General features: G+C 34.3%; 2 protein-coding genes and 1 long non-coding RNA gene across 4 annotated transcripts in view; 2 read left to right on the top strand and 1 right to left on the bottom strand.

Moving 5' to 3' along the window:
* The window catches only part of LOC119640814 (putative uncharacterized protein DDB_G0272194), an 88,039-nt gene that overhangs the window by 9,785 nt on the left and 52,033 nt on the right, over positions 1–26,221 (bottom strand). Inside the window, exons 3-6 of one of the 2 annotated variants that reach the window (XM_038039060.1) lie at positions 23,746–23,814; positions 23,508–23,537; positions 11,224–11,317; positions 1,958–2,357 (exon numbers count right to left, since the gene is read on the bottom strand). In XM_038039060.1, the coding sequence (XP_037894988.1) occupies positions 1,958–2,357; positions 11,224–11,317; positions 23,508–23,537; positions 23,746–23,814 (593 nt within the window). The remainder of the gene's footprint in view (positions 1–1,957; positions 2,358–11,223; positions 11,318–23,507; positions 23,538–23,745; positions 23,815–26,221) is intronic. The other variant, XM_038039061.1, reaches the window with a different exon arrangement.
* On the top strand, positions 7,336–9,138 carry LOC119640815. Its single transcript, XR_005247743.1, has 2 exons — positions 7,336–8,936; positions 9,014–9,138. It is a non-coding gene; the product is annotated as an uncharacterized LOC119640815 (long non-coding RNA).
* On the top strand, positions 20,083–21,735 carry LOC119640813 (ATP-binding cassette sub-family F member 1-like). Its single transcript, XM_038039058.1, is given in 2 exon segments — positions 20,083–20,614; positions 20,616–21,735. Coding segments are annotated over 2 exon segments (1,308 nt in total). The 5' UTR covers positions 20,083–20,425; the 3' UTR covers position 21,735.

Below are 26,221 nucleotides of genomic sequence, written 5' to 3'. Positions count from 1 at the left end.
CTATATAAGTATTTATGGCATGCATTGCATAAAAGTGAGAAAAGAAAGAGACAAAAGTTGTAGAAAAAAAAACGGGTGACAATTTAGTTTTAATAATTTTTAGCGTTAAGCAATTTTTTTTTTTATTGAATGATTTGTTGAATGAAAGGCAAAAGTACGGCCTCAGAAAAATTCTTAAGTAAATATTTCCTGCTTTTTAGTTGAACAAGTCTCTTGATGATTACGTAACTTTCTTAAATGACCGACGAAGTAGAGGAGTTATGGCACTTATTATATTTATTCTCGCTCTCTCCTTCTCTCTCCCATTTTCTGGAAACCAAATATGTTGGAAGAATTTATAAATGAAAATATTGTATTGTAATTTCAGCTGGCAACTCCCTTTTCCCCTGATTATGCTAAGATGATCATGAGCGTTTTTCCTTATGCACATGATTACTCTGTTTGAGGAAGCAGAAAAACTTCGAATTCTTTTACTAACGTCTGCCTTTTTTGTTTTGCTGTTTTTTCTCCTTTTTTTAAATTCTTTTTTTGTTGTTTCACTAAAATCTTTATTATTCTCACGCCCAGTTTTTCAGGCTTCAAGCGTACGCTTGTATTTAGAAAAAGTTCTTTGACTTTAAAATTAACGGTTGCGCTCTGACTCTCTGATCATATCTTGCCGTACCTGCTTGTCTGGCTTTTCTTTCCACAGCCACAGGTATTTGTATCAACGAACGGCTATTATTATCTCGTAGAAAGCAACAACTTATATGTTGTTAGCATTTCTTTCTAACTTTAGTGGTAGAAGAATTTGAGTTGCTTTTTGTTATTATTATTATTATTATTACTTTTTTTTTTTTTTGTTAAACGAAGGCAAGTATACTCGTTTTATGAGTGCCTTTGCACTGACCACTGACAAATATATATACTTTTCTGACTGGACTTGTTCGTAGACTTGTTAGTCGATAGCCGCAGATTCCCTTTCTTTAGGCTTTCTAGTATTTAGGCAGCTGTATACACATATACAAAAAACCAGGTGTCTAAATTTTGCTTTATGCTGAATATTTCTGATACTTGACCGGCAAGAACGTGCCGTTTATATCTTGCAGCTGCTCTATATATGTCGTCTTGAGCGCATAAGGTTTGCTTATGTTTAATATTGTTATCCTTTTGTATTGCAATGTTTATACATAAATACATATATGCACACATACACGCACACACATAATGTATATATTGTTTATAATAAGAATATATCGTTAATTTTCTACGTATTTGAAATAAGTATGAATAAGCATTCGAGCGTGAGTCTGTTGATCAGTGGGGCAGACTGGTTATGCTGACATTGCCAGTTATAATCGCTATCAATTTTTCATTTGAACAAACTCAAAGAAAAATAAAAACCCATTAAGCGTAACTGTACTTGGCCGCATTATTAAATCAATTTTGTTGTTGCTTTTGTTTTATAAACTTCGCGTCAAAGAATAAATTGAAATTTATAGAGGGTTTGTAACGCAATAAATCCCCAGTTCAACACAAGACATAACAAACAGTTCCTGCTAGACGACGCTAATAGAGCCACAGACGAAAGGACGTCTAAGTATGATTAGATGAATTCGGTTCTGCGTTGATGTATCAAGTTCCTGGAAGAATTTCTCCAGTTTCTTACGTACAACGAATGGACGAAATTTCACAATACGTTACGATAATCTTTCGAATTTTTTCTTATTTGTACTTTGCGCGCATTATAACGGAATAATGGTTTATTGGATTAACTGGAAAGAGGTGTACAAAGAGCACTATAAAATAGTTACTTGCATAGGATTAGACGGGTTTGGGGGGAATGCCACTAGGCATTTGATGCAATCAGCAACGAAATTTAACTGTCGCCTAAGAGATCACTCGTGCCATCGACTCAAAATGAAGTAAAATTCAAATTCAATATTCCTACAATTGTGAAGAAAAAACTTATACTTACATGATTTATGCAGTTGTAAATATTAGGTGTTGGAGCTTTGGGCGGAAATATCCAACCATTTGTTGTCACACCACTGGTTCGTACAAATGTTACCGAATCGGGTTCTTCAAATATGATGCCATTATGAGGATGAAGATGATGATTATTATTGTTGTTACTATTATTGCTGATGCTATTGTTGTTGTTGTTGTTCAAATGACCATTGCCTTCTGTTAGAGCGGAAGCAATAATGCTAGGTGTTGTATTAAATAGTTGCTGCTCTTGATGATGTTGAAGATGATGTTCGTGGCCACAATTTGTACTATCCAAGCTACTAAATCGCGTTTGCAAAGTGTATTGTTGTTGGGCTTCCAAAGCAATTGGAGACGGAGATGATGATTCTTCACGCTTACGTAATTTGCTGCGAACAAGACGCATTGTCATTAAGGTACCAGTACTGCCTACCATTTTTGCTTCTTTTTTTTCCCTTTTCAAAAAATATTTCCCTTCTCTTCTTCAAGCCCAAACTCAGCAGAGCAGAGAGTAAAAGAAAAAAAAATTCCAGTTACAAAAATTTACAAGTAAAACGCTTTACTTATATTATATGCCTTTTCTGAAGAACTTGTTTTTTTTGTTTTTTTTTTTTCTGCTTCCTTTGTATGCTTCCTTTTTTTATCGTTATTGTTATTATTGCTATTATTATTATTGTTGTTGTTTTGAATGTTTATTACAAGTAAAAGGTATAAATTTGTTTAAATGATTGTTTTGCGTTTTTCACTTTTTAAGTAACCTCAAAAATAAAATATCACAATTGCTAGGCTTAAAATGCAACCCTGGGCGCTGGCTTGATATCGCTCTTCATTTCGCTTGATTGAACGAAAGTAGTGCGCGGGCAAAAATTCTAAATTGATCGCTTGGTTGCCGCACAATTTCTTTCTCACTTGACGGCAACGAGCCAATTAAAAAGGAATCAAAGGTTAGTTTGAGCACCAAATGTTCAGAAAATCGACTGACTAGAAAGAATTCCTTTTCTAATAATTGTCTATAAGTTTTTTAGTCACTTTGTTTAAGGGTATAAGAGTTTTTCTTTTCTTTTTTTTTTTATGCGCAGTGTGACCTCACTACCAACTTTTTATTTATCCTTGAATAATATTGAACGCTATTTACTAACTAATGTTTGTTCTGCAGGCGGTTTGGTTTGGTTTGGTTGCTTGTGCTGTGGTGCAGAAAAGTTTTGGATAAGCAAAGAGTTCTGAAGCGAGTAACAGCAAATTTAATATATTATCGATTGCTGCAATTGTTAACTATAAGCCACAAGATAATACATTTGTTATTATTTTTTTTTTTAATATTTTTATTAATTATAGGCGCCCTATTTTCATGGGCTAAGTTTAAGGTCTTTGCAATTCAAAAATCACTTTAATAATTAAACAAGTTTTACTTAGTTAGTTTTTCTTTTAATTTATTTTTGATTTTTCAGTGAAACTAACTTCGCGCTATAGTTCTTTCCTTTTGCGTTTAAAATATTCAATTATTAACTGACACTGAATTGTTATTATTGTTGTTGTTGTTTCCTACGTAAAGAAGTAAGTTAACTTTATTATGTTTATTTTGCAAAATGTGCTGGCGTTTAAAAAGTCAATCACAATTATTTATTAAACAAAAAATATGTATATATATATATATTTAATAATATATCACACGACGAACTACTAAACAGTTCGCTTCTGTCGCTTCTGTCTGAAATTCTGAGAGTTGTTTAGTATGGCGTTCGTCTTTTATATATAAACGCAACTTAATCGTTATAAACTCTTGTATATCATTTTGGTAAAGAGTGAGAGAGAGATAAAGAGACAGAGAGCGGGAGTAAAAGACGACCGCAAGGAGAGTAAAAAAAAATAAAAAAAATAAAAATGCTGTGACGTCATTAATATTTTATACTACACTACATACTACAGAGCACTACTTAAATAAAAGCAAAAGAATAATAATAATAAAACACGTATAAGCTGCATATGTACGCGTAAATTGAACGGAGATGAAAACAGCTGCCTAGCAACGTTTCAAAGCAAATCTTTACTTAAACCCCACCGTACATATCTATATATACAAGCTCGTAATTTCATATACCGCATATATATGCCCTTAACCCCTTCCCAAAATTGTTATGCATGCATTGAGCGTGAAGAGGAGGAGAATAAGTTATTTTCATTTTTTTTTTTTTTTGTTGTTTGCTGCAGATCGCTCACTAACTCTTATCTTATAAACGCAATTTCGAGCATGAAATAACAACAAAACTATAAAATATGTACTAAACAAATAATACAAAATGAAAAACAGATGTTTTCCGATGGACCGACCGACCGACCGACCGACCGAACTTTGCTTCTGCAGCGATTATTATTATTATTGTTTAGCAGAGACGAGAATGAGAACATAAAGAGACGGGAAGACAAGTCAGAGATCATTGTAGAAAGGAGTACAAGACTTTGCAAGTGTGCGAGCGAGCAATGCGAACAAGAGATAGCATTTTTTCTTCTTGTTTTTCTTTGTTAATTGGCTGGTAACACCAATTGTTGGCACTTTTATGGCTAGCCTGTTGATTTTTCTCTATTTATTTATTTATTTATTTATTTAAGTATAGAGTAGATATGTTCACACCCGGAACAGACGTCACAATTTAATTTTACAAGAAGAAATAGAAAATGTCATTAAAAAAGAAAGATTGTTGCCCAGCTATTATTGAGGAATTGTAAGGACATTAACCCTAGAACTGCCGACGTCTTGCTACTACTTCTATCAAAAGCTGTCATTTTGATACCCTATTTTTGTCGACTTGCCATACTCGTAGAAATAAGGGTATGAAGCTGAAGTTTTATGCAATTCTTCCCTAATCGATTTACGATCCAGTATAAAGAAATGTTTACGATCTGCCTATATAGATGTCCATCACGAATGATAAACAAACGATGATTATTTTATATTCTTGTCTATATTTATTTTCGATCCTGATATTAGATATTTTGGAAAACTTGCCAACTAAATTGTCGCAATATCCGCTTGCATATTTGACCCAAGAAAGCTACTGATCCGTTTACTAATACGCTCATAATTAATTTCAATTTATTTCCGTTTGAGTTACAGGTTTTCCGAAATATTTTCGAATGTGATCGAAAGTTATAGTAAGTACCATATTCTTTACAGATAACTCTTGAACAATGGATTTTCCAAATACTTTCACAAATGCAGAAAAGAAATTTCTTTTCATACATGTGCTTGCTTTACAACATATACATGCGTATTTTTCGCTTGCATGAGTTCTTGAATCATTTTAGTCACGCCCGTCCACCTGTACACAGACGTTAAGATAAAAAGTGGATATATCACCTTATATAGCTATGCCCCGCTTTGCACGGCAGATAGTCACCTTACAAAACCGTCTAAATCGGAAATGAATATTTTTGTATGGAAAAAAGGGTTAATCTAAAAAAAAACCCAAGACGGGTTTTTCAGTAATTTACAAAAAATAAGTTAATTATGGCGCAAAAAAATTCAATTAATACCTATGAATGAAGAAAAGATGGAAAAAAAAAACACTTATCCCAAAAAAATAAAAAAACACATTTCTTTCGAAAAAAAATTGAAAAATATTAGTAACTTCTTATTTATTTATTTATTTACTTTTTTTCTTCACAACATAGTATGTAGTGTGATCATAAATATTACGAAAATAGCGGACTAAAGCTAGATAGAAACGAGCGCTTCGGAAGTTACAATGGCCCTTTTCGAGATCAGGTCCTCCTGATGTCACCCCTATACCACCTGTGGTACGGGATATATTTAGTTAGTGCGGACGTATGTGCCACTTAGAAGCGCTTAAGAAAAACTCGCCGGTTATTATACCGATCTATTCAGAATCATTTTCTGAGGTGATCTAAACCTGTCTGTCCGTCTGAAATTTGTCTATGTAAACTTGTGTTCAAGCTGTAGATCGCAAATTTTAAGATGTTTTCATGAAATTTTGCATATAGATCTGCGTTGGCCCAAGGGCGAACGCTATTGCAGATCGTTCGGATCGGTTTAATTTTTCGACCGCTGCCCATGTAACGCCCTATTCTGAAAAGCCATTACATGGAAAACAAGTGCAATTCTCAAAATTTCTCGGCAAAAGTGGCAAAGTTATAGTATTTCGGTATTTTGGATCGGTTGAGACAATTTTTTCATATAACGAAAACTGAAGTTCATATGACAATAACATCTAATTTTTAATGCTTCATGATGAAGACCAGACAATAATAGCGATATAAAATTAAGAGTTTAGTCTTAGAATTTATTTCTCTGGCGAAATTAATAATAATAATAATAAAATAAAGAAAATGGCCTATATTAAATTTGGGCCATCTTGGCCTACTTTTTGACTTCTACCCTATATATAAGGATTTTTACGAACGTTTTTGTTTTTTAGTAATTTGAACCCTTCGGGCATAACCATTCTCACAGAAAGTAAGACTTTATTTGCAAAGTGGTCTCATTTTTAATGCGCAGTTCCATAGAGTGCGTTCCTATCAAGAAAGGGTATAATTTTTCTGTTCTACGGCAAAAGTAAGAATGTCTATGGTGTAAGGTATTTACTAGTCGGCCAATTGCAATAACATTTTCGCTTACTTTTCCTATGTAAAAGTTACTTTCGAAGGTTGCCATCAAGTTTAGTGAATGTAATGCCAAAGACAACCGTTAGCCGACAACGACGTGGCGTTTAGGATCCCGATTTCTTTAGATATAATTTAGTGAACTGAAAAAATAAGTTCAGTAAAACTAATAGTTCGGACTTTGAATGAAGACAAATGGATGAAAGAGAAAGGTATACACATGACTGAAATTGCAAGAAGAGAGAGAGAGAATTGAAAAAAGCAAGGAAGAAAAGGGACCGTTATCCGCTGTTCTTCTTTGAGAAGCCCCTGATGAAATTCTTTAATAATTGAAGCCTTTAAGCAATGTAAAATTGATTATGTGTAAGTAGCTTTCCATCGAACGCGTGAAGCAAGATTTGTACTTAGAGGAACTTCCGAAGATTCCTTTACATGATGTATTGATAGAATGCAATAACAGGCGTTTGCGAAAACGAAGTAATGTTTTTGAAAACTTGAGGCAATTTCAACGTGCTCTGCTTTTTCGTAATTGTTAGAATTTTAATTGAATTGAATAATAATTAGGCTTCGAAGAAATATGTAAGCATAACCACCAGCCAATTAAAGATTGTTAAGTAGAAAAGCGACTGAGACAATAACTCTGTCATTTCTTTTTTTATAACAGAGATGACACCGGAAAGTACTTGAAATTTGTGGGGTTTTATTTGTTTTTATTGTGAGTATTGTTATTATTATTATTGTTATTATTATTTTTTTTTTTTGTTTGCTGTCGCTTATTAATCGCAAAATGGTTGAGAAGGGGTTTTTTTAATACAATGCAAAGTAATCCATCAGCTGCCCTGTAGTAATTGCATGTACGTGTGCTTTCACTTTATTGAATATCATGCAAAACATTACTCTCTTGCTTTTCGTCAGCTGTTGAGCCGATGTTAAAGGCCGTCATAGCCTTGGTTGGGTTAAATGATAAAATTTTATAAAAGCTTTTTTCATACCACAAACACCGGGCAATAAAAAAGAATTGCGTTTAGAGTAGAAGCGGTAGAAAAGTGTATAGACGAGGGGAACTTGATGATGAATTTTAACTGCTGTGCTACACAGAATAAACTTATACACGAAAGTCCATTGACTTTTGGCATTGATGAACGCCGGTAAGAACCGACATGTACTGTACTGTAGAGGTAATTGTGTTAACACGAAAATTGCTTATGTATTGGAGTTTATTTGGGTTTATCAAACTTTAGTAAACATGTTTTTTTTTCGATTTTTTTCTTGGTTTTTTTTGTTTTTTTATCAAAATTCACCAACTGTCTCTCAAATTGACTGAAAATCTTTAAAAATGATTGCGCAGAGCCCTTCACATATATTTTATGACGACAGCCAGTAGAGATTTTCAAGTAGTCAAGACGTCAATGCTTTAGATAACGTATGTCCCAGTATGCAAAAAATTTGCTGTTAAATGCGGTTACACTTATACTACGATTCGAATATGGCCCCAAAAAACGAAAAAAATTATCAGATTGCTAGCCTTGGTTTCATTATCTTGTGGAATTCGCTTTAGAGTTTTTACTTGTTGTAGATTAAATCAAAATTTCCCCACGATATATAAAACGAATATAAAACGTGTTTATAACACAATAGACATCAAGACGTATTGTAAAAGATATTTATGGGTCATAATAACGTTTACTACATCGTATCAATTTGTTTGTTAAATGGTGTTAAAAATGGACAATACCTCAAACAATGACAAATGGGAAATTTTGTTTACACCCAGCAATGCTGTTTCTTATACTCCTTGATAACTGTCCGATAATCAGTTCACTTTCTTCTTTTTTTTTTTTTATAAGAAACTATGAAAGAAAGAATCCAGCAGTAATAAAATTACAATCGAATTGAGCCGAATTTTGGATATCTTTTAGTGCAGTAATCAGAAACGATTCAATTGATAGAAGGAGATCGATCGAGATGATCGCATCGGAATTTGTGTTAAATTCTTTTCATTCTATGATAGTTTATACAGTAAGCAAAGCTTTAGTTTTTCCTTGCTTTAATTGTTCGCAACCGCGAGGAAAGCGAGATACGAACGGATGGATGAATACAACGTGGTAAGTGGAACCAAAATGGTGCGGTCTTTTCGACCGAGAACAAAACCTTGCCGCTTCGGATATACCTTGCGTTTTTATTAATTCAGCTTTTCAGTTTGCGTTATTAAGATTTCGAGGGTTAGATGCATGCGCCGATGTCGACTCTTGCCGCTGCTCTAAGCGTTTGCGCTCTGACATCAAGCAAACACGACTGAATCGAAAAACAGGATCTATTAAACGGGTAAACGGGTTGCGTCGATTCAAATTGTAAAGCTAAACGGACATGACTATCTTGACTTGTAGTCTGACACTGATCGAGAATATGTTAATTCTTGGCCGAATAGGCGGATAAATCTCTATACTCTTCGGTGTATTATCTTAAGCAAAAATATACATACGTATATAAAGAGATCGACTCGTAACCTCGAACAGTATAGAAATATATTAACACGTGGACGAGTAGATGGACTCACTTACATCCACCAGGATTGTTATGTTAAGCAAGAACATGTTAAAGTAGCTAAGAAAATACATTTACATCCTTTTGGACAGACATCACTACACCATCTCAAAAGCCTGTGATAACTGATAACATATTTGGTTAAAGGTCACTATATAGGCTCATAATATTGCGCTGAGCAAGGTTATATAAAAAGTACACACGGTCGGCGAGACGGTGTGTAGTAATAGGATATATCTCTAGAACCTATATTGACTATGGGTTATTTAAAAGGGAGGCCTTACAAGTGGAAAACTTATTGCATGTTTTACGTGTTTGTCGAATTCAAAGAAAAAGTGACGAATTGCCAAACCCTTTCGAGGTAACTTTTTCCTCTTACTGGCATGTATTGGAAAACATTTCAAAGAAAAAGAAGGGAAGAAAGATTTTTCATTTCAAACTACAAGAAAAGAAAGTATCATGAGCTAAACATTGATTATGATTGCCTTCCATTTACCAAAAACTGATCATTACTACTGAACTGCAACAGCGACCGCAGGTTAAAAGAGTAGAAATGCGGCACGGAAAGTGCAAAAAGAAATTTTTGCTAGAGATGGAAAGAAAATTTGTGAACCTGTACCTTGGTTGATAGTTGGGAAAAGTGCATGCCTAGTGGCTAATCAATGGTTGTGATGGGTTATTGCGGGGTTGTATGCTGAAGTTCAAAGGAAATGGCCGTAATTGCGTCACATAGTAGCAACACCTAGTCGAATAATGAAGAAAATTTGGTTCTGAGGAGTTGTAAAGCAATCTTCGTACTGACTCGTCTTGATACAATCAGGCTAGCGTTTCGCATTGGCGTTGGTCTCTCTAGAACTATTGGAATGGATTTAAGAAAAGTCCTCTTGAAAACGAATGCAAGACATGAGAAATGAATTGACAATGAAATGGAAGAAGAAGTTGTGGAGGCTTGGTACTGAGAGTGGTCCAAAGTCGTTGAATATTTTTTGTTTTTCAGTAACAATGTTCCCAATATTTTGATAGCTTCATACAGATTATAGATCATAGGTGCATAGGTATGTAAATATGAAAGCGAAGAAGATACGTCTCACATTGCGCGACAAAGATAGAAAGTATTTAATTCCAAGTACTGCCCATTGCTAGCTATAGGCTCTCCTCGACTGTCTGACAATTTGTGGATGTTATACCTGCAAAGATCTTTCACTTTTCCCGCGAATCATTCAGCGAGTCGTTTTCTTCACATCATCCGGTTAACTAAAGCGTTGTTTTACTAGAACGTAATCTATCCATGCTCCTGATGCACACAAGTGGTAAAAGGAATGACTCGAGCCTGAATAGGCACTTTCCAGTTGAATGCTTTGAAAGCATTGCAAATCGGCTTTGCCATATGAGAAAGGTGCCCATGTGTTGTATTTTCTGTTACTACGCCCAGTATGTGCGCAACGAACCTTTCAGAACCCTCAGCAAGGTTTGATAACGGCCATTTCTCCTCATCTTTTAGCACACGACCGAGTATTGTGTTCTTGCCATGGCGATTCGGTTTTGCGATGGTCGTGGAAGATAAGCTAAGATCTACCCAAATTTTCTCAAAATAAATTCACTTTTCATCCCGAGCCACTGTTCCAATGTCATTACAAGTTCCGTTCTTGTATGAAACTTGGGTTGTTGTGAGATAGGAATTAGAGGAAATCGCGCCAATAGCAATGGTTTAAGAGCGACTGCATCGATGACTAGGAGCCATGCTTTACCAGCAAATTCCGCTTTCATATTTACACACATGCGGCATTGTATGAAAAGCTATTTATATGAGGATTATATGTTAATTTCTTTGAAAATTTTATTGACTTTCGTTGCGAGACTTGAGAGTTGCGCTCATCCCAGTACGGCTTAAAATCTTTAGCTGTTCTTCTTGGAAATATGCATTTTTCTCAACATTATTGTTACCGCATAATCGCTGCGGCTTGACACTTATAAATAATCCGTTATTTCATTGTAATCATTATAACTGGAATTTCTCTATTCTATTTTGCTCGATTCGCTTAAGTTTATTTAAATATTTATTACGAATTGCTTATATTAAAGTGCTTTACTTACTTAATCGTTACTGCCACTAATATAATAATAAGACCGACAAGTAACATTGCAATCACTACTCCACATACCATATAAATGGTATCGTTAGGTGCGTCTGTAATTATAGCAAAAATACACAATTATCCAGAGAGAGAGATTAAATGATGAGATAGCAATTATAATAATAGTAATAATAATAATAATAATTATAATAATAATAATAATAATAGGTATAATAAAGCGAGTAATGACATACATACATTGTACAGTACTACAGACTTATATATGCACTTCACTTTATTATATTATATATGATAAAATTTAAAAAATTGTCGAAGGAAATAGCTTCAGTGAATACGATAAGATTAATGACGGTTTTGTTACTATTCACTCGTCGTTCACCTCCCTTTGTTTGCTATATTTAACTTAATTTTGACTATGACAAAATATTTCATAAATAAACTGCAGTTAGCATTCGTTTAAAAGAAAGGAAAAAAACGACGATAAGAAACGACAGAAAAATGATAAAAAATTTCATAAATAAATTTTCTATCATTTCTCTGTCGTTTCTTATCGTCATTTTTTTCCTTGCATTTAATCGAATGCTAACTGCAGTTTATTTATTCACATTTAAATGAAATTAATAAAACACTTGACAAGTCCAGTTTACTCATTCGTCATATGTAGTCAGTCCATTTTGCAGAGAGATTTTGATAATAATTTATTTTTGTACATGAAAAGATAGCATCCCTTGGTGTAGGCATACTTCAAAAAACCCGTTATATGAATAACTGAGAATAATGATGAGCCACAGCCTGCCTTAGATCATTTACTTGTTTTGGTATTCAAAAAGATTCCAGCGGATAAAGTTGTTTAAGCCGCGCTCATGAACTTATCTATTCATTTAATACGAAACCACGAGCATAAACGAAGACAATATGTTTTGATTTTCTATCAATTTTGGTATTTCGATATTAGTTTTATTATAAAACAGGGTTGTTAAGTGCCACAAGTCCCACCGGGGAAAAAAGATCATTGTGACTTGTGATGTCTTGTTGATGTCTATGTGATGTTGTTTAGTGTACATTCTTCTGCTATTTAAAGGTAACATTGTGTGTTAATTTCCGCTTTATATAGCACAGATGATTACATGAACTGATATCGTATATAGATTTTATTTTTAAAATTTTTATTGCGGCAGACAAGAACCTGCGTTAAAATATACCAAACCACTTTCTGCACCCACCTAAGCTTGTCTATCTGCCTGCCCGTCTGTCCGCCTGACATTCTGCCACCTACAGGCCGCAATTTTTGAGACATTTTAATGAAATGTGGTACAAGGACTTATTTTGACCCACGGACGGTACTGTTAAGATCATTTTTCATCTAAGACTTTATTTTAAAAAGTCGTTGCATAAATAACTCTATTAAGATGGGTGCTGTAGGCTATTTAATGATGGGACGCGGCCAAGTATAATTTTTTAGCTTGCTTCAGTTAGCATTAGGAAAAGTGATTTGTAGCAAGCGCTTTGTAAACTTTGGGCTGTAATTATTTATCTTTTGTAGGCGGTTATAAGAGCTTTAAATGGCCTTTATAAATGTTTACATCAAGATTTTCGCCAATACTGCGATATTTTCACCAATACACGATTATACGGTACAGTTCCTTTCGGTTCAAGATTATTCATGTGTAGTATATGCAATGTTAAGGTTTTCTCTTGTCACACGAGTAACACGAACGATCAGACTCAGCCGAATACGCTACGAAACTTATTTGCGGTCATATAGGCACCGTAGAGTGTCTGGGTGTGAGAACTGAACTGGAATTGTGGAATGCAATAAATAACGTTTCTTCCTAAATGCGACTTAGGGAGAAGGCGAACGCTGCCGCTTCCCCTCTACTAGCAAAAAAAATTCTTAAATTTCCACGTAGGACGTGGTCTGGTATATCTTTCCAAGCGCTTTTACACCTATACGTGCACAGGTAACATATCTATTATTATGCTTCAAAAAATTTTAGCCCTCTTGACCTTGAGCACAACAAAAATATTTTAGGCAATTCAGGGTTTATTGAAAGTCAATTATGATGGAGTTTCTTACGGAGTTTTAATTTTCAGATGAACGCGGTCACACATTTGATCTGAACCAATGCAGCTTCATTTCGAACTTGAACTTACTCGATTAGTCGATGATAAAAATAAGATAAATTACTGGCAGCGATCTTACACAAACTCGTTGGTATGGGCATACCGTGCAATTTAGTGCTAATCAAAGATTTTCTATAAGTTATTGTTGAAAGTTAGCCAAAGATCTTTTAATCGGCGTTCTCAAAGGCCAATGACAGATAGGTAACCGGTACATTAATGCTATCATCGATTGCCTCGAAAGCAACAAAAACAAAAGCCTCCTAACGAGTGTACATACTTTTCGCTACTATCAGTGCATTCCATAGGAAGAGAAATCTAAATTTTTTAAATATTTCTGCATAATCAAGAAATTTTAACGTGAAATCAAAAAAAAAAAAAAAAAAAATGCATTCGTTTTTTATCGTTGATTAACTTAAATGAAGTGATGTACTTACGCACGAACGTCGCGCCCGCAATAAAAAGCAAAACACTTTTCACTTATTAGGCATTAAATTTTGAAAAACATATTTTGTTTAGTTTGTGAAAATCGATTTCAATTTTATTTTATTTCTTGAACAATAACTAAATGTCGGCCAAACGATAAAGAAACTAATAACACAAAGTACTAAATAATAAATTGTAAAATATTCCGATTCTTGCGTTGCGCGTAGCTAAAATTGGTAAGCTTACGTAAAACGTTCACAAAATGCATTTATAGGGAAAAGAGAAAATATTTCAAAGGCAAGATGTAAAGCAAACACCTCTCCCCCATATATCATAGGACATCGACGTGATCACATTAAAGCTTATTATCACCTCCTATTGTCACGGTTTCCAATTGTTTCCCTTGTCTACGATATGGAGCTTGCTCGTAGGACATTCTTCAGTGCTTTCCCGAGCCAGTATTCTCATTCCTCTTAATGTCTGGTCAAGAAAATCATAGGCAATCAGAAGGTAGGAGACCACCATAAACCAGAAACCATCACATCTTACATACGTAAAGATAAGGGAACACAACCAAACACACTGTGCCTCGTTTACCTTCAGGCGAGGTACACTCTTAGGCCTTATTCGACGTAAGGGAGTTGTCGATATTACAGAACGTTTTCCATCCATGTGTGCTGAGTTTTATTGAACAACATTCATTTGCAGGCCTGATGAAACGAAAGCAGTTGTCGATATTATAGGGCATTACCAGTTCATGTGTGTTGACTCTGGCCCTGTTTCGTGATCTGCACGGCAACCACTGAGTCCCAAGTCTGTTAGTTTTCTGTTTTTGACCTGCCTTGGCAAAACGGACAGTGCTGTTTCCTGGTATGTAAAGAAGTTTCTTACCATAATCGATGTATACAGCGTAGACGATCTAAATCTGTTTATGCCATATAATGCTCTCGTTGAAAACTCTTGTTAAGAATCAAGTTAAATCGAAAGACCTCTGTTTAAGAATTGATAGCTCAACGTAATTGTCCAACGATTTGATGGAACGACGTGTTCCCCCTTGTTTACCGCTGGCAGCCTGAAGCAATTTTCGGGCATGAAATTGCACTTAACTCAATTCAGCTTTAGATTTGAAGTCTCTTGATCCTTATTTGCCTTCTTCTATTATAACTTAAAGGCCTAATTCTGGCCTTTTCATGGGCATAAAAAGTACAGTTCGTTTTATTATCGATATTGCCCTTGAATTCTTCCGAAAGGAAAGCGAAAAATGGGTCTTGACGACATATTAATGATATTATTCCATATTCAACGCTTCAAAGGTATTACTAAAAAAAAAAAAGCATGAAAGCCTAATCCTCTTGAAACTCTCAAGGTCGAAAATCGACTTACAGATCTACAGAGCTTAGATTTAAAAGTAGTAGCGATACTAGGAAGTACCAGAATTCTAGGCTTCAGTATTCAAATGGTATTAAATATTCAAAAATCAATTTAGCCATGTCCGTCCATACGTCCTTTAGCAAAGTTTTTCGAAATTTTTATTTGATATAAAATATTTAACTAATTTGCAGATCATTTCATCTGCGAAGTTCTTTCGTTGTTTCGTTTTCTAAATATAGAATTGTGTGTTTTGACTACCTCTGAATTGTTCTCAAGCTCCACCCCAAAAATAAACAAATTTGGCTTTTCTCCTATCTGAAAAGGTAAAAGCGCATCAAAAATTCATTCTAATAATTTATTGCAACATTTCTCTGTTGTAAGATTTAGTTTAATTCAGACCTAACGATCTAACGTATTGTACTCCGATACATACGTATATATGTCAATCATTTTATATGCGAACAACAAGAACAACATTTAATTGCATATGTTAGCAGCGAATATATGCCAACGGCCATAAGCAGATGGATGATGATTTCTTTTCTTATAGCCGCGATACATTATCTATTTATACGCTTTAATAAAATTTATCTTTTGTCTTTTTGCGCGCGATGATCTTTGTTGGGAAAATCGCTTCAAGACGAAGCAAATGATTGCCGCTGACATTGTGTCTGGTGTATGGCTAAAAATAATGCTAAAATTATCTTTAAAGTTTTCTTTTTTTTTCACAAAAAGTCTAGCAAAACATCAACACTTCGTGTGTGTGATGTCTAGGTACAAATGAGAAGATTCGTATAAAATATTGGCAACAGTATCATTATATTCTGATTTTATAGAAATAGTCAGAAGTAAAAAGTGAAAAAAAAAAAAATACGAAAAAATTATTAAAATTAAAAATAATTATTTTTGATATTTGTTCGCGAGATTTTTTTTTGAAAACGAAAATTGGCATAAGTAGCACTTTGTAAATATATAAACTAAGGAATTTCAATTACATATATATAAGTGGATATAATCATCGCAATTATATATTTACACATCGTGGGTCTATCGACTAATAGAGAAGTATTTTATCGATTACTTGTATGTCGTATGAATATCGATACTTGTGCTATTTTTAAAACGGCACCGTATAGTGATTTGTATTTTTTGATATGTCTTTTGTTCGGAAATATGATACACATATAATATTCGTTTCAAAGCGAAGTGATCTTTTTCTGGGAAAATTTCTTAATATCAAAGCCGATAATAAATAAATACGTTAGAAGAGTTGTCGGAGTTAAAGTAGACACGCCTTCTATTCTCCTACAGAATATGATGATAGTGTTGTGCGCAAACTTACCAGATGAGAATCTTTTCCTTATTCATGCTAGAAGCAGATACGAAAAGCTTCCAAGATCCAGTGATACTCTCGCTAACTAAAGCTACCGGTTAAAAGAAAAAACAGAACAAGAAAGAAGAAAAGAGGAAGGGATAAAAAAAAGAGAAAATCTGCGCTCGCCCAACCTGTTATTAGTTTTGGTAATGATGTTTGATTAAAGGATAGAGCAAGGAGCTCTATATCCGATATATTAACCCTATTTTATACCGTACATGTGAGAGCAATCATATCTTTATGTAACTAGAAGTGCTGTGTATAGAGCTAGCCATAAAAATGAGAAATAATAGTTCGCTTTAGTAAACTTTGTATCACTTCTACTACGGGGTGCATTTGGTATATGCTGCTGACTTGAAATAGACAGAGTCGATTTTGAATGTACCGATTTTGCACGGTCTGAACCGATTTAAGCACATGTAGCGAATAAACTGCTTCTTCTTTTATCGGTCTGCCTGTCCGTCCATTTATCTGTCTAGCTATCCTATGTATATTTGTGTTTCACAGTCAGGTCGCAACTCACGAGGCACTTGATGGCATTTGATAAGCTGACATGTTTTAATCCAAAGGGGGACCTCGTTGAAAATTACTTCCACTACTAAGTCTACGAAAACGCGAAGTGATATGGTGTATTAAATAGTATTAATAGTCCTTGCGAATGATTTTTATAAAGAACTTTTGGATAATTATGAAGTTTGCAAGTATGGAGACCTCATTGAAAGCGCTTCAAGATTCGCGACTTAAATCTCTTGACATTCAACTTTACAACGTTCAGATCACAATTTAGAGAAAAATTACCAGCAGCAAATATTTGAAAAATCTGATGTACTCCTTATGACAGTTGCGAAAAGTATGGAGTAAGTCGTCGTTATATTCAAAATCCTACCAATCATCCGTTTGGCGAGCTTAGAAGAGCAATGGAAGAGTTCGCTCAACATGCGTAAAACTGGCTCTTCTCGCTAATTTTGTTCACTCTTAAAGGCTTTGTCCGGGCAGAAGAAAGACAAACGAGGAAGAAGAAAAAACAATTCCACTAAGGCGGTAGCTGTAGGTATTGTAAGACGAGGTCAACACGTTATGGTGTTCTTGAAGTTCTCGTTTGCAAGAATATGACCGTCTTTTGTTAGCCGGTACACCTAGAATGTATATAAATACGTATATATGTATGTGCGAGCGTATGTGTTTACGTTTGTATTTATGTGTGTTTGCATGTTCATGTGTATAAATTTGTCAACAAAGAATTTTTTTTTATTACTGATGGATATAATTTTTCATTAGTTTTAAATTTTCCTTTAAATTTTATCGGAACATATCTATCTATGAAGGGAATGTGAGATCAAATAATTTCTTTCGTGTTTATTTTTGGTTTTTTTGAATTATACTTGAGGTGAAAAAACTCAAGCGTACAGACGAAACCTTGACTTCTAATATCAATAAGAATAATAACAATAATATTTTTACAGTCATTATCTGTACAAAAAGTGAAAATGGCAGAGTTCGCCAGTCTTCGCTCGCTAATCGTAATACAAGCAAAATGTGGAAAATGCTTACATAAGCGAAATTTGTTTATGTCTCAATAGCAGTTGTTGAACATTCTATTTATGATCGAGAATTCGTACACAATTTGTTTTCGTTTCAGAAATTTGCAAACACATCTTTACACATATATATATATATATATATTATATATATATATACACATATATATATATTATATATATATATACACATATACATATATATATATATATACATATATATAATAACGATTATAATCCGCTGTTGACAAGTGACGACGGCGACAACGACGACATAGTAACACGATTGCGAAAATTTTTCAAAAAATAATAAATGCTAAATAATCAACGAAACAGAGGGAAGGTGTGTTTTCGGTAATAATTCGCTAAAAAAAACGGATGTGTTTGACATAAAACTTTTATTACTTTCCGGCACACAAACGTTGACGTTGAAATCATATCCGTAATTAAAAGCCCAACATTAACTGTTTAAAGTTTTATGTTTACTTGATTGAATTGTGTGTTCTTGCGCTCAAATTAAATTGATATTGTAACGGCTTTCTATCATTTACATATGAATCACATGAGTATAAATGGTTCGCAGACTCTTTAAAACAGTTTTAAACACGGTCGGACCGTCTGTCTCTCTTATGCCTCTTATTGTATAGGCGGTTTAAATACTTCTGATGCGTTAAAACAAGTCTAGACGTTTGTCTTTTATCGCGATGGCGAACCTTATTATTATTAATTGCATACCGCGACCTAGAAGAAGACCTATCGTACTCGCCTAGCCCTTCAGTTTTAGAACTGCCATCTTCCTTGGATCGCAGCGCCATACCGTGTCGGGCGTCGTAAAATGCTTGCCAAACACATGGTGTCTTATTTTTCAGATTGCCTCGCCTTTACATAGAAAAGGATGGGACGTCTAAGCCCACGCTTTCAACTTGGTACCTGATGGAACTATCACCCATGTAGAATCCCGTGATTAAACATAGCCCGCTTCTTCTTAGTTCTAGTATTTTATGTGCCATTCGGGAAGATATTATAAATCATACTGCCTCCTGTTTTCCTGCACATTGCTTCCCATTTCTTCTGTGCCTATTGCAATATCGGACTGTTAATATGGGTTCTTGGTATGGCACAGAAAGTTTCAGGATCGAACTAGGTCCCTCGGGCTCCGTTTCAAATTTCAAAGATTCTCAATTTTACAAATTATTCAGAATATATATGCTTATTCTCGCCTGGTTGGAATTTCTATACAAATTACTGAGAACATATATGCTTATTCTTTAAAGGCAGCAAATCTTATACGCTTATTCTCTAAAGGCAGCAAATTTCATACAAATACATGCAAAATTATCGAGAATTGTAAACAAACGTATTCTTCGTTCTAGGTTAGGCAGTCAGCCCATATTAGATGCACATCATTGCGCCTGCGCAGCTCATTCAGTGCTTGAAGGCGCTCCAATACAAGCCTAGATGTTATCATTCGGCCATTTACTGCTTCCTTAAGCATGCAGAGGCATATGCGCAAACTCCTGCTTGGAATATGGATATCCCATCCATATGGCCTTCTGAAAACTCGGGCCACAAACCCTAGCCCCAGTTTCGCGATTTTCTAATTTTGAACCAATTCCTTGTTTGCATCCTGGGTTCAAAAGCCTGCCCTTCTGGTCACTCTGCACCGATGGCGAAGCCTAACATTGGTATATGCTAATCTGCATATATGAAGTTTTAAATACTGTTATTACCGAAAGTATCAAAGTATTCCTCGTCTATATGCTACTATCTATATCCAATGTTCATTTCAAGTTGGTCGTCGAGAATTACCAGAGCTATTAAAGAACGTAAAAGAAAAATATTACTAGCTAGTTGTCACACGACTAATGCGGTTTTCGATTGATCTATATCGCAGAACTCACCCAAGGACATCTCAATTGTAAACAATTTTTATTTTCTCAATTGTATGGAACTTCTGTACAAATTATTGAGTGCGAATATATACGCTTATTCTCTCAGGTGGTTGGCTTTTTTACAAAGACCTGTTGAATGATTGAGAACGAATATGCGCTTATTCTCTAAAACGGCACAATACATGCAAAATTCTTGATAATTGTATACGCGATGACCTTTTTGGGATATGAAATCCTAGCGTCGTAAAGATGATGAGTGGAGCGACGAGGAGAAGTCAACTGTAAACAAAAAGAGAAACAATCTAAGACAAGCAGCCAGTGATCAGGACGATGAGGAAGAAATTTTAGCTCCCGTAAAGAAAGTTAATAAAAAATCCGGAAAAAAAAATTAAAAAAGATGACTGGAGTGATGAAGAGGAAGGTGAAGATGAGGAACCACAACAGCAGAGAAAAGCGAAGAAAAACGCGCGACGTAATATGAGTGATGATGATGATGATGTCGCTAAAAATGATGAGGATGAACAATCTATCACAACCAAGCCAGTGGCGAAAAAACAGCAGCAAAAAAAATCGAAAAGAAATAAAAAGAAAGATAATTTCAGTGAAGATGAAGACGATATTGGAAATATTTTAAAAAAAAGTACAAGAAGATGGCCGCCAAGACAATGACGAGGACGATGGCGAGGACGAAGACGAAGAAATGCCTATTATTACTCAGCTAGCTGCCAAGAAACAACAAAAGAAAATGCAGCAACAACAAAAAAATAGCAAATTTGAATTCAGCGATCATGAAGAAGAAGACGAAGAAGCTGAAATCCTTGAACAAGAATTAGCTAACTTGGAAATAGAAGAAAAACTAGCGTTAGACGAGAGCGATAAGAATGATTCAGTTTTAGAAAATCAACTAAATGAAGATAATGAGAGAAAGTTGATATCGGAAAAATCGGAGGATGAAAAAGAAAAACCAGCGGCTGAAACAGAAGAAGACAAGTTGAAGGAAAAGAAGCTCACGCATAAAGAAAAGAAAAAACAAAAGAAACAGCAGGAGTATGAAAAACAAATGGAAATGTTAACTAAAAAAGGCGGCTCTGGGCATTCTGAGCTAGACAGCAATTTTACTATGTCTCAAGTGCAGAAAAGTGCAGGCCAAAAAGCCCAACTTGAGCACGCTGTGGACATTAAAATTGAGAATTTTACCATACCAGCTAAAGGTAATGATCTGTTTGTTAATGCCAATTTACTAATCGCTCATGGCCGCCGTTATGGTCTGGTGGGTCCGAATGGACATAGAAAAACTACTTTGTTGCGTCATATAGCCATGCGTGCCTTCGCAATACCGCCCAGCATAGACGTTTTGTTATGCGAGCAAGAAGTTGTAGCAACAGACAAAACTGCTGTGGAAACCATTTTAGAGGCCGATGTTAAACGACGTGACTTATTAAATAAATGTCAAAAGTTGGAAGAGCAATTTGCGTCCGGAGATATGAGCATCCAAGAGGAATTGAATGATACTTTTAATGAATTAAAAGCAATTGGCGCTTACTCAGCTGAAGCCAGAGCACGTCGTATCCTTGCAGGTTTAGGTTTTAATGAAGAAATGCAAAATCGGGCCACTAACAAGTTTTCCGGCGGTTGGCGAATGTGCGTTTCTCTAGCAAGAGCTTTGTATCTTGAGCCCACTCTCTTAATGCTGGATGAGCCAACTAATCACTTAGATTTGAATGCTGTTATTTGGTTGGATAATTATCTGCAAGGTTGGAAAAAGACTTTTTTGGTCGTACAATAATTTTTTTGGTCGTATAATAAACTTTTTTGGTCGTACAATAATTTTTTTGGTCGTACAATAAATTTTTTGGTCGTATAATAAACTTTTTTAATCGTACAATAAATTTTTTGGTCGTACAATAAATTTTTTGGTCGTATAATAATTTTTTTGGTCGTACAATAAATTTTTTGGTCGTACAATAAATTTTTGTGGTAGAATAGCAGAATAATAACAGTGATCACGGTCGTGAATATGCCTGCCAATAGAATCCTTTTTTGACGCCCAGCTTTTGGCAATGTAGACAAATGTCATCAAAATACATGGCGATAACTGCGATCTTTTTGGATATAAGAGCATAAACAGACACTCCTAGCTCATTTACAATTCTGATCAGATGAAATGTTGCGGCTGGATATTACATAAGTTTATAAAGTCTATGTCCTTAATGGGCGGAAGCATGAAGAAAAGACAGTTTGCTAATAAGTCTCACAGGAGTCACAACCCTTTCTGATACAAAGAACGTTTAGAACTTGTCAGCATTTTTACTTAAGCATACGGGTTTGAAGGTTGCTTCTGTTACTGTATAAGGCCAATGTATTTTATTTTTGTGATTTCATAGGCAAAAAGCTTCCAAGTGAACGAAAGCTTTAAAATCTTTCAATACATGCAGGGATAAAAGGGCAAACTCTAGATTATTTTGTTTCCTGTGTCAGTAAACATTATTATCTGGCTTAATGAAGCTCATATTTTCTTTTTTTTCATTTAATTTGTTTACAATACAATCTACTCATATATATTTTTTACATTTCATTCATGTCATTATCTAGAATATTACGATTATAAACAAGTTTATATACAACAAACATAGTTATAGTTAGATATGACCAGAATAAACCACTTTAACAAGATATATCCACATATGTTAAGAATTTTAAGGCTATTAGCAACGTAAGTGCTAATCAGTCCCCTAACACCAACAAGAGATTAACTATAACTTAAGTTTCAAATGCGTATGCGAACAACAACAACGCATGCTGATTATATGAATATAACATAACAATATACATCAATCACGTTCTAGATATGATTAACTTGTTCAATATCCTTCAATATAGAAGGAATTGTGGAATTTCTTTCGAAGATTTTTATAATATTATTTAAAAAGCTTATAAAAACAAATGAGAAGAAGAGAGATTTCTCCTTATTGGAGCGAAAAATTTTCTTTTTGTGCTAAATATTTTTTTATGTTAAAGATTTTCTATTGCATATGTTTAGGCTATAGTGGCATTATTGGTTTGAAAAAAGGAAAGGTCTTCCTTATTCATATCTTTTAATAAAGTTAAAGATAATTAATAATTGTCTCCAAAATGTATGTTATAAATATATTTCCCGTTTTATAAACATTAATTTATTTCATTACTAGCATGCGATAAAAAGAAGTAAAACTGCTACTTATAGATAAGAAACACTGTCTTCCATACATTTACTTTGATGACACAGGTCTTTTTTATTGCATGTTACTTTTTCATTTTGTTATACATAAATGCTTCTTTGGCACATTTTCATAAAAAAACATTTGTCCCTACGTTTCTCTGCAATTTTGCTGCTAATTATCTTTTATAATAATTAATAATAGTTGTCATAACAGTTTAAGTCGACGACAATTTATCGATCATTTTCAAGGTTGAAAGTGCATTTTTATTCTCATCTAAAGAAAAAGCCAATTACTTTAATTATAAATGTGTGCAAATGAATTGAAAATGGATTGAAGTTTTTTTCGGGTTTACCACTTACCTACGTGGGATAACGATGAAAGATCTGAATCTGTAATAAAAATTTATATGAAGATGAAAATGAAATGAAGTAAACTTGTAGAGTTTGAATTTGGGAAATCATTTGTATTTATCATATGTATGTATGTATCTATCTAGAAATACTTACGAATGTAAGTAATTCTAGCATAGATTTGTGCCCTAATTAACAATTGGAAAATTTATTTCAATTTTTAAAACCATTCACATGTGATACATACCGCTTTCATTATTACTTAATTGACTAATGTAATTTCCGCTTACGTCACTCCCATCTCCATCTCCGAGTACTGAAAAACAAAAAGAAGACAATTTGTTCATATAAAGAAAGTCGAAGTAGAAATAAAAAAAGAAAAAAAAACGTTTAATAAGAATAAAATAAAAAATTTGTTAAAGAAAAATGTAATTCCTGATCATATCAATTGTAAGGAAAACCAAAACCGGAAAATTTTTATATATATGTAGTGGCTCTGCGAGCTACAAAATTTTGTTAAAGAAAAGAAAAAATTCTAAAACATATTCAATGGTGCCCACCGCAGCAAGACAATCTTTGTTTGGAATACAATCTAGTTTGGAATATTGCTGAAGGAGCTTTAGATGGCACAAGGGCATAAGCACAGTTAGGTATACCTATTCCCAAGACATACGGCAGAGGATCGTTGCTTGCGTCTATCTGTCGCATCCAAAGTCACTTTCTGTATCCCACCACTTAGCTATTCTATCATCTGTATGTCCGCCCGTTTCTTCGTCCCTTTGCCCGTACATTCTTCCATCTCTTTCGTTTCCGCTGTCGTTCCATTCGTCTGATGCACTCGTTTATTTTCCTGCCTACTTATCTCTGCATCATTTAAAGTGTTCATGCGTCCATTCTTCCAGGCATCCTCTTATCTAAACTTTTTTGTTAAAGAGCAGTTTCGTGTTTCTTTTTATTAACAGAACATTGATTCGACAGCCTAAATTTTAATCAAATCGAAATGCAAACGAAAAGCTAAAAATGAAAACTGAAATAATTCGTATGAAAATGTGTTTGATTTCTTTTGGAAAATTATTTCAGATAAATTTGTTCAGATTTTATGACGTATACGTAATAAAAATTCTTTTGTAAAAATTTAGTTCAACTTGTTTTTTCGTTTTGCTTTGTTTATGCTAAAGAGTAATTGAGGTAACTTAGCGAAAGTAAACGCAAGTAAAGTAAAAACTCAAGGTCATTGGAAAATTGCTCTTCTATGTGCGAATGTATGTATTTGGTTTTAAGAGTACGGCTTAAGGTTTTATGCGTGTGAAAAAGGCAACTACAAAGCTAACCATGAACTCCACGTTTCCCTGCCCGGCTTCCATTGGAAGTTCAGAAACTTTTCTATATATCAAGCTGCGCGTGCATTCAATAAGATTTTGAACGAAATTAAATATTCATGACAACCGGTAGTAATACTTATTATTATTCGCATTATCACGTGCGAATCTCAAGTATTGTGTATAATAATTTCAGTTTTCCGCAAGCGCATGAATGAATGAATTCTTGTTTCACACACTGCACATTAGAGTAAAAAGAAACAAGAAAAAAAAAATAAATAAATAACGAAAATTTCAGTTTACTTCCTTCATTCTAAACTATCAAAAACGGTCTGTGAGTTTTGTTTTGATTGCACCTTAAGTCATTGTTGGCACCATTCTCAACTTTGATAGTATTCGTTTCATCGTTACATTTGATGTGAAATGAAATGTACAAAACAATTGCTAAAGAGGACGTACGCTGACTTATAATTCTATGCTGAATGCTACATGTTGTCTTGCGAAAATTTACTTACGAGGCATATACATGACTGTATGTTTATTTATTGCATTAAGTGTCAATGTTAACAATAAAGTTATTACAGCGCCTTTCTCTTAGAACACTGTCTGTTTGGCTATTCGGAATGTTTTCATTTTCAAGATCTGATCGGAACCATGATTACATTTGATATCGAACTTCCACCAGTATACAGTATTACAGTATATATATATATATAGTTATATATTTTGTACTGGAATATATTGTACTATGCTAGAGTATAGTATATATACTCTATAATGTCATATACTAATGTGGTATATTATAGTATACTGTACTATACTATACTATACTATACTTGCACCCATTTTTTGCTAACACCAAATTTCAAAATATTCTTAAAAATAATTCCCGAAAGTCTCAAATTTGGCTGTTATTCCATATCCATTTTTCGCTAACATACCAAATTTCAAAAAATCGCTAAAAATAGTTCCCGAAAGAAAAGTTTACATTTTTTTTCTGCATTTGATAGGTACTTTTATATAAATTCACGTGGTATAGGTGAACATAGGCGATATTTTCTAGTTTGGCCCCACTAGAGTCTCAAATTTGCATGTTCTTCTATATCTATGTTTCGCTGACATACCAAATTTCAAAATTCTCTGCTGACAGGGTTCCTTTCCTTGGAGAATCGTCGAGGGTATCGCAAGAAGTTTGCATACGGACTTCCTCACCATGTTGTCAGTTACTTTGGAGGTCTACTTCGCAACCAGTAGGTTGTAGAACATCTAAAGATAGTGCAATGTGATGGGTGCCTGGCCTGAAGTGGATTGATTACTTCCGCTATAATATACAATACAATAAACCCAACGGGGAAAGTTGTCGCGGCGGCCTTTAGGGGGAGGGGGCAATTGCATTCTGACGAA

Source organism: Glossina fuscipes, unplaced genomic scaffold, assembly GCF_014805625.2.
Source record: "Glossina fuscipes isolate IAEA_lab_2018 unplaced genomic scaffold, Yale_Gfus_2 128, whole genome shotgun sequence".
Lineage (NCBI taxonomy): Eukaryota > Metazoa > Arthropoda > Insecta > Diptera > Glossinidae > Glossina > Glossina fuscipes.
This window is presented reverse-complemented; position numbering and strand designations above follow the sequence as displayed.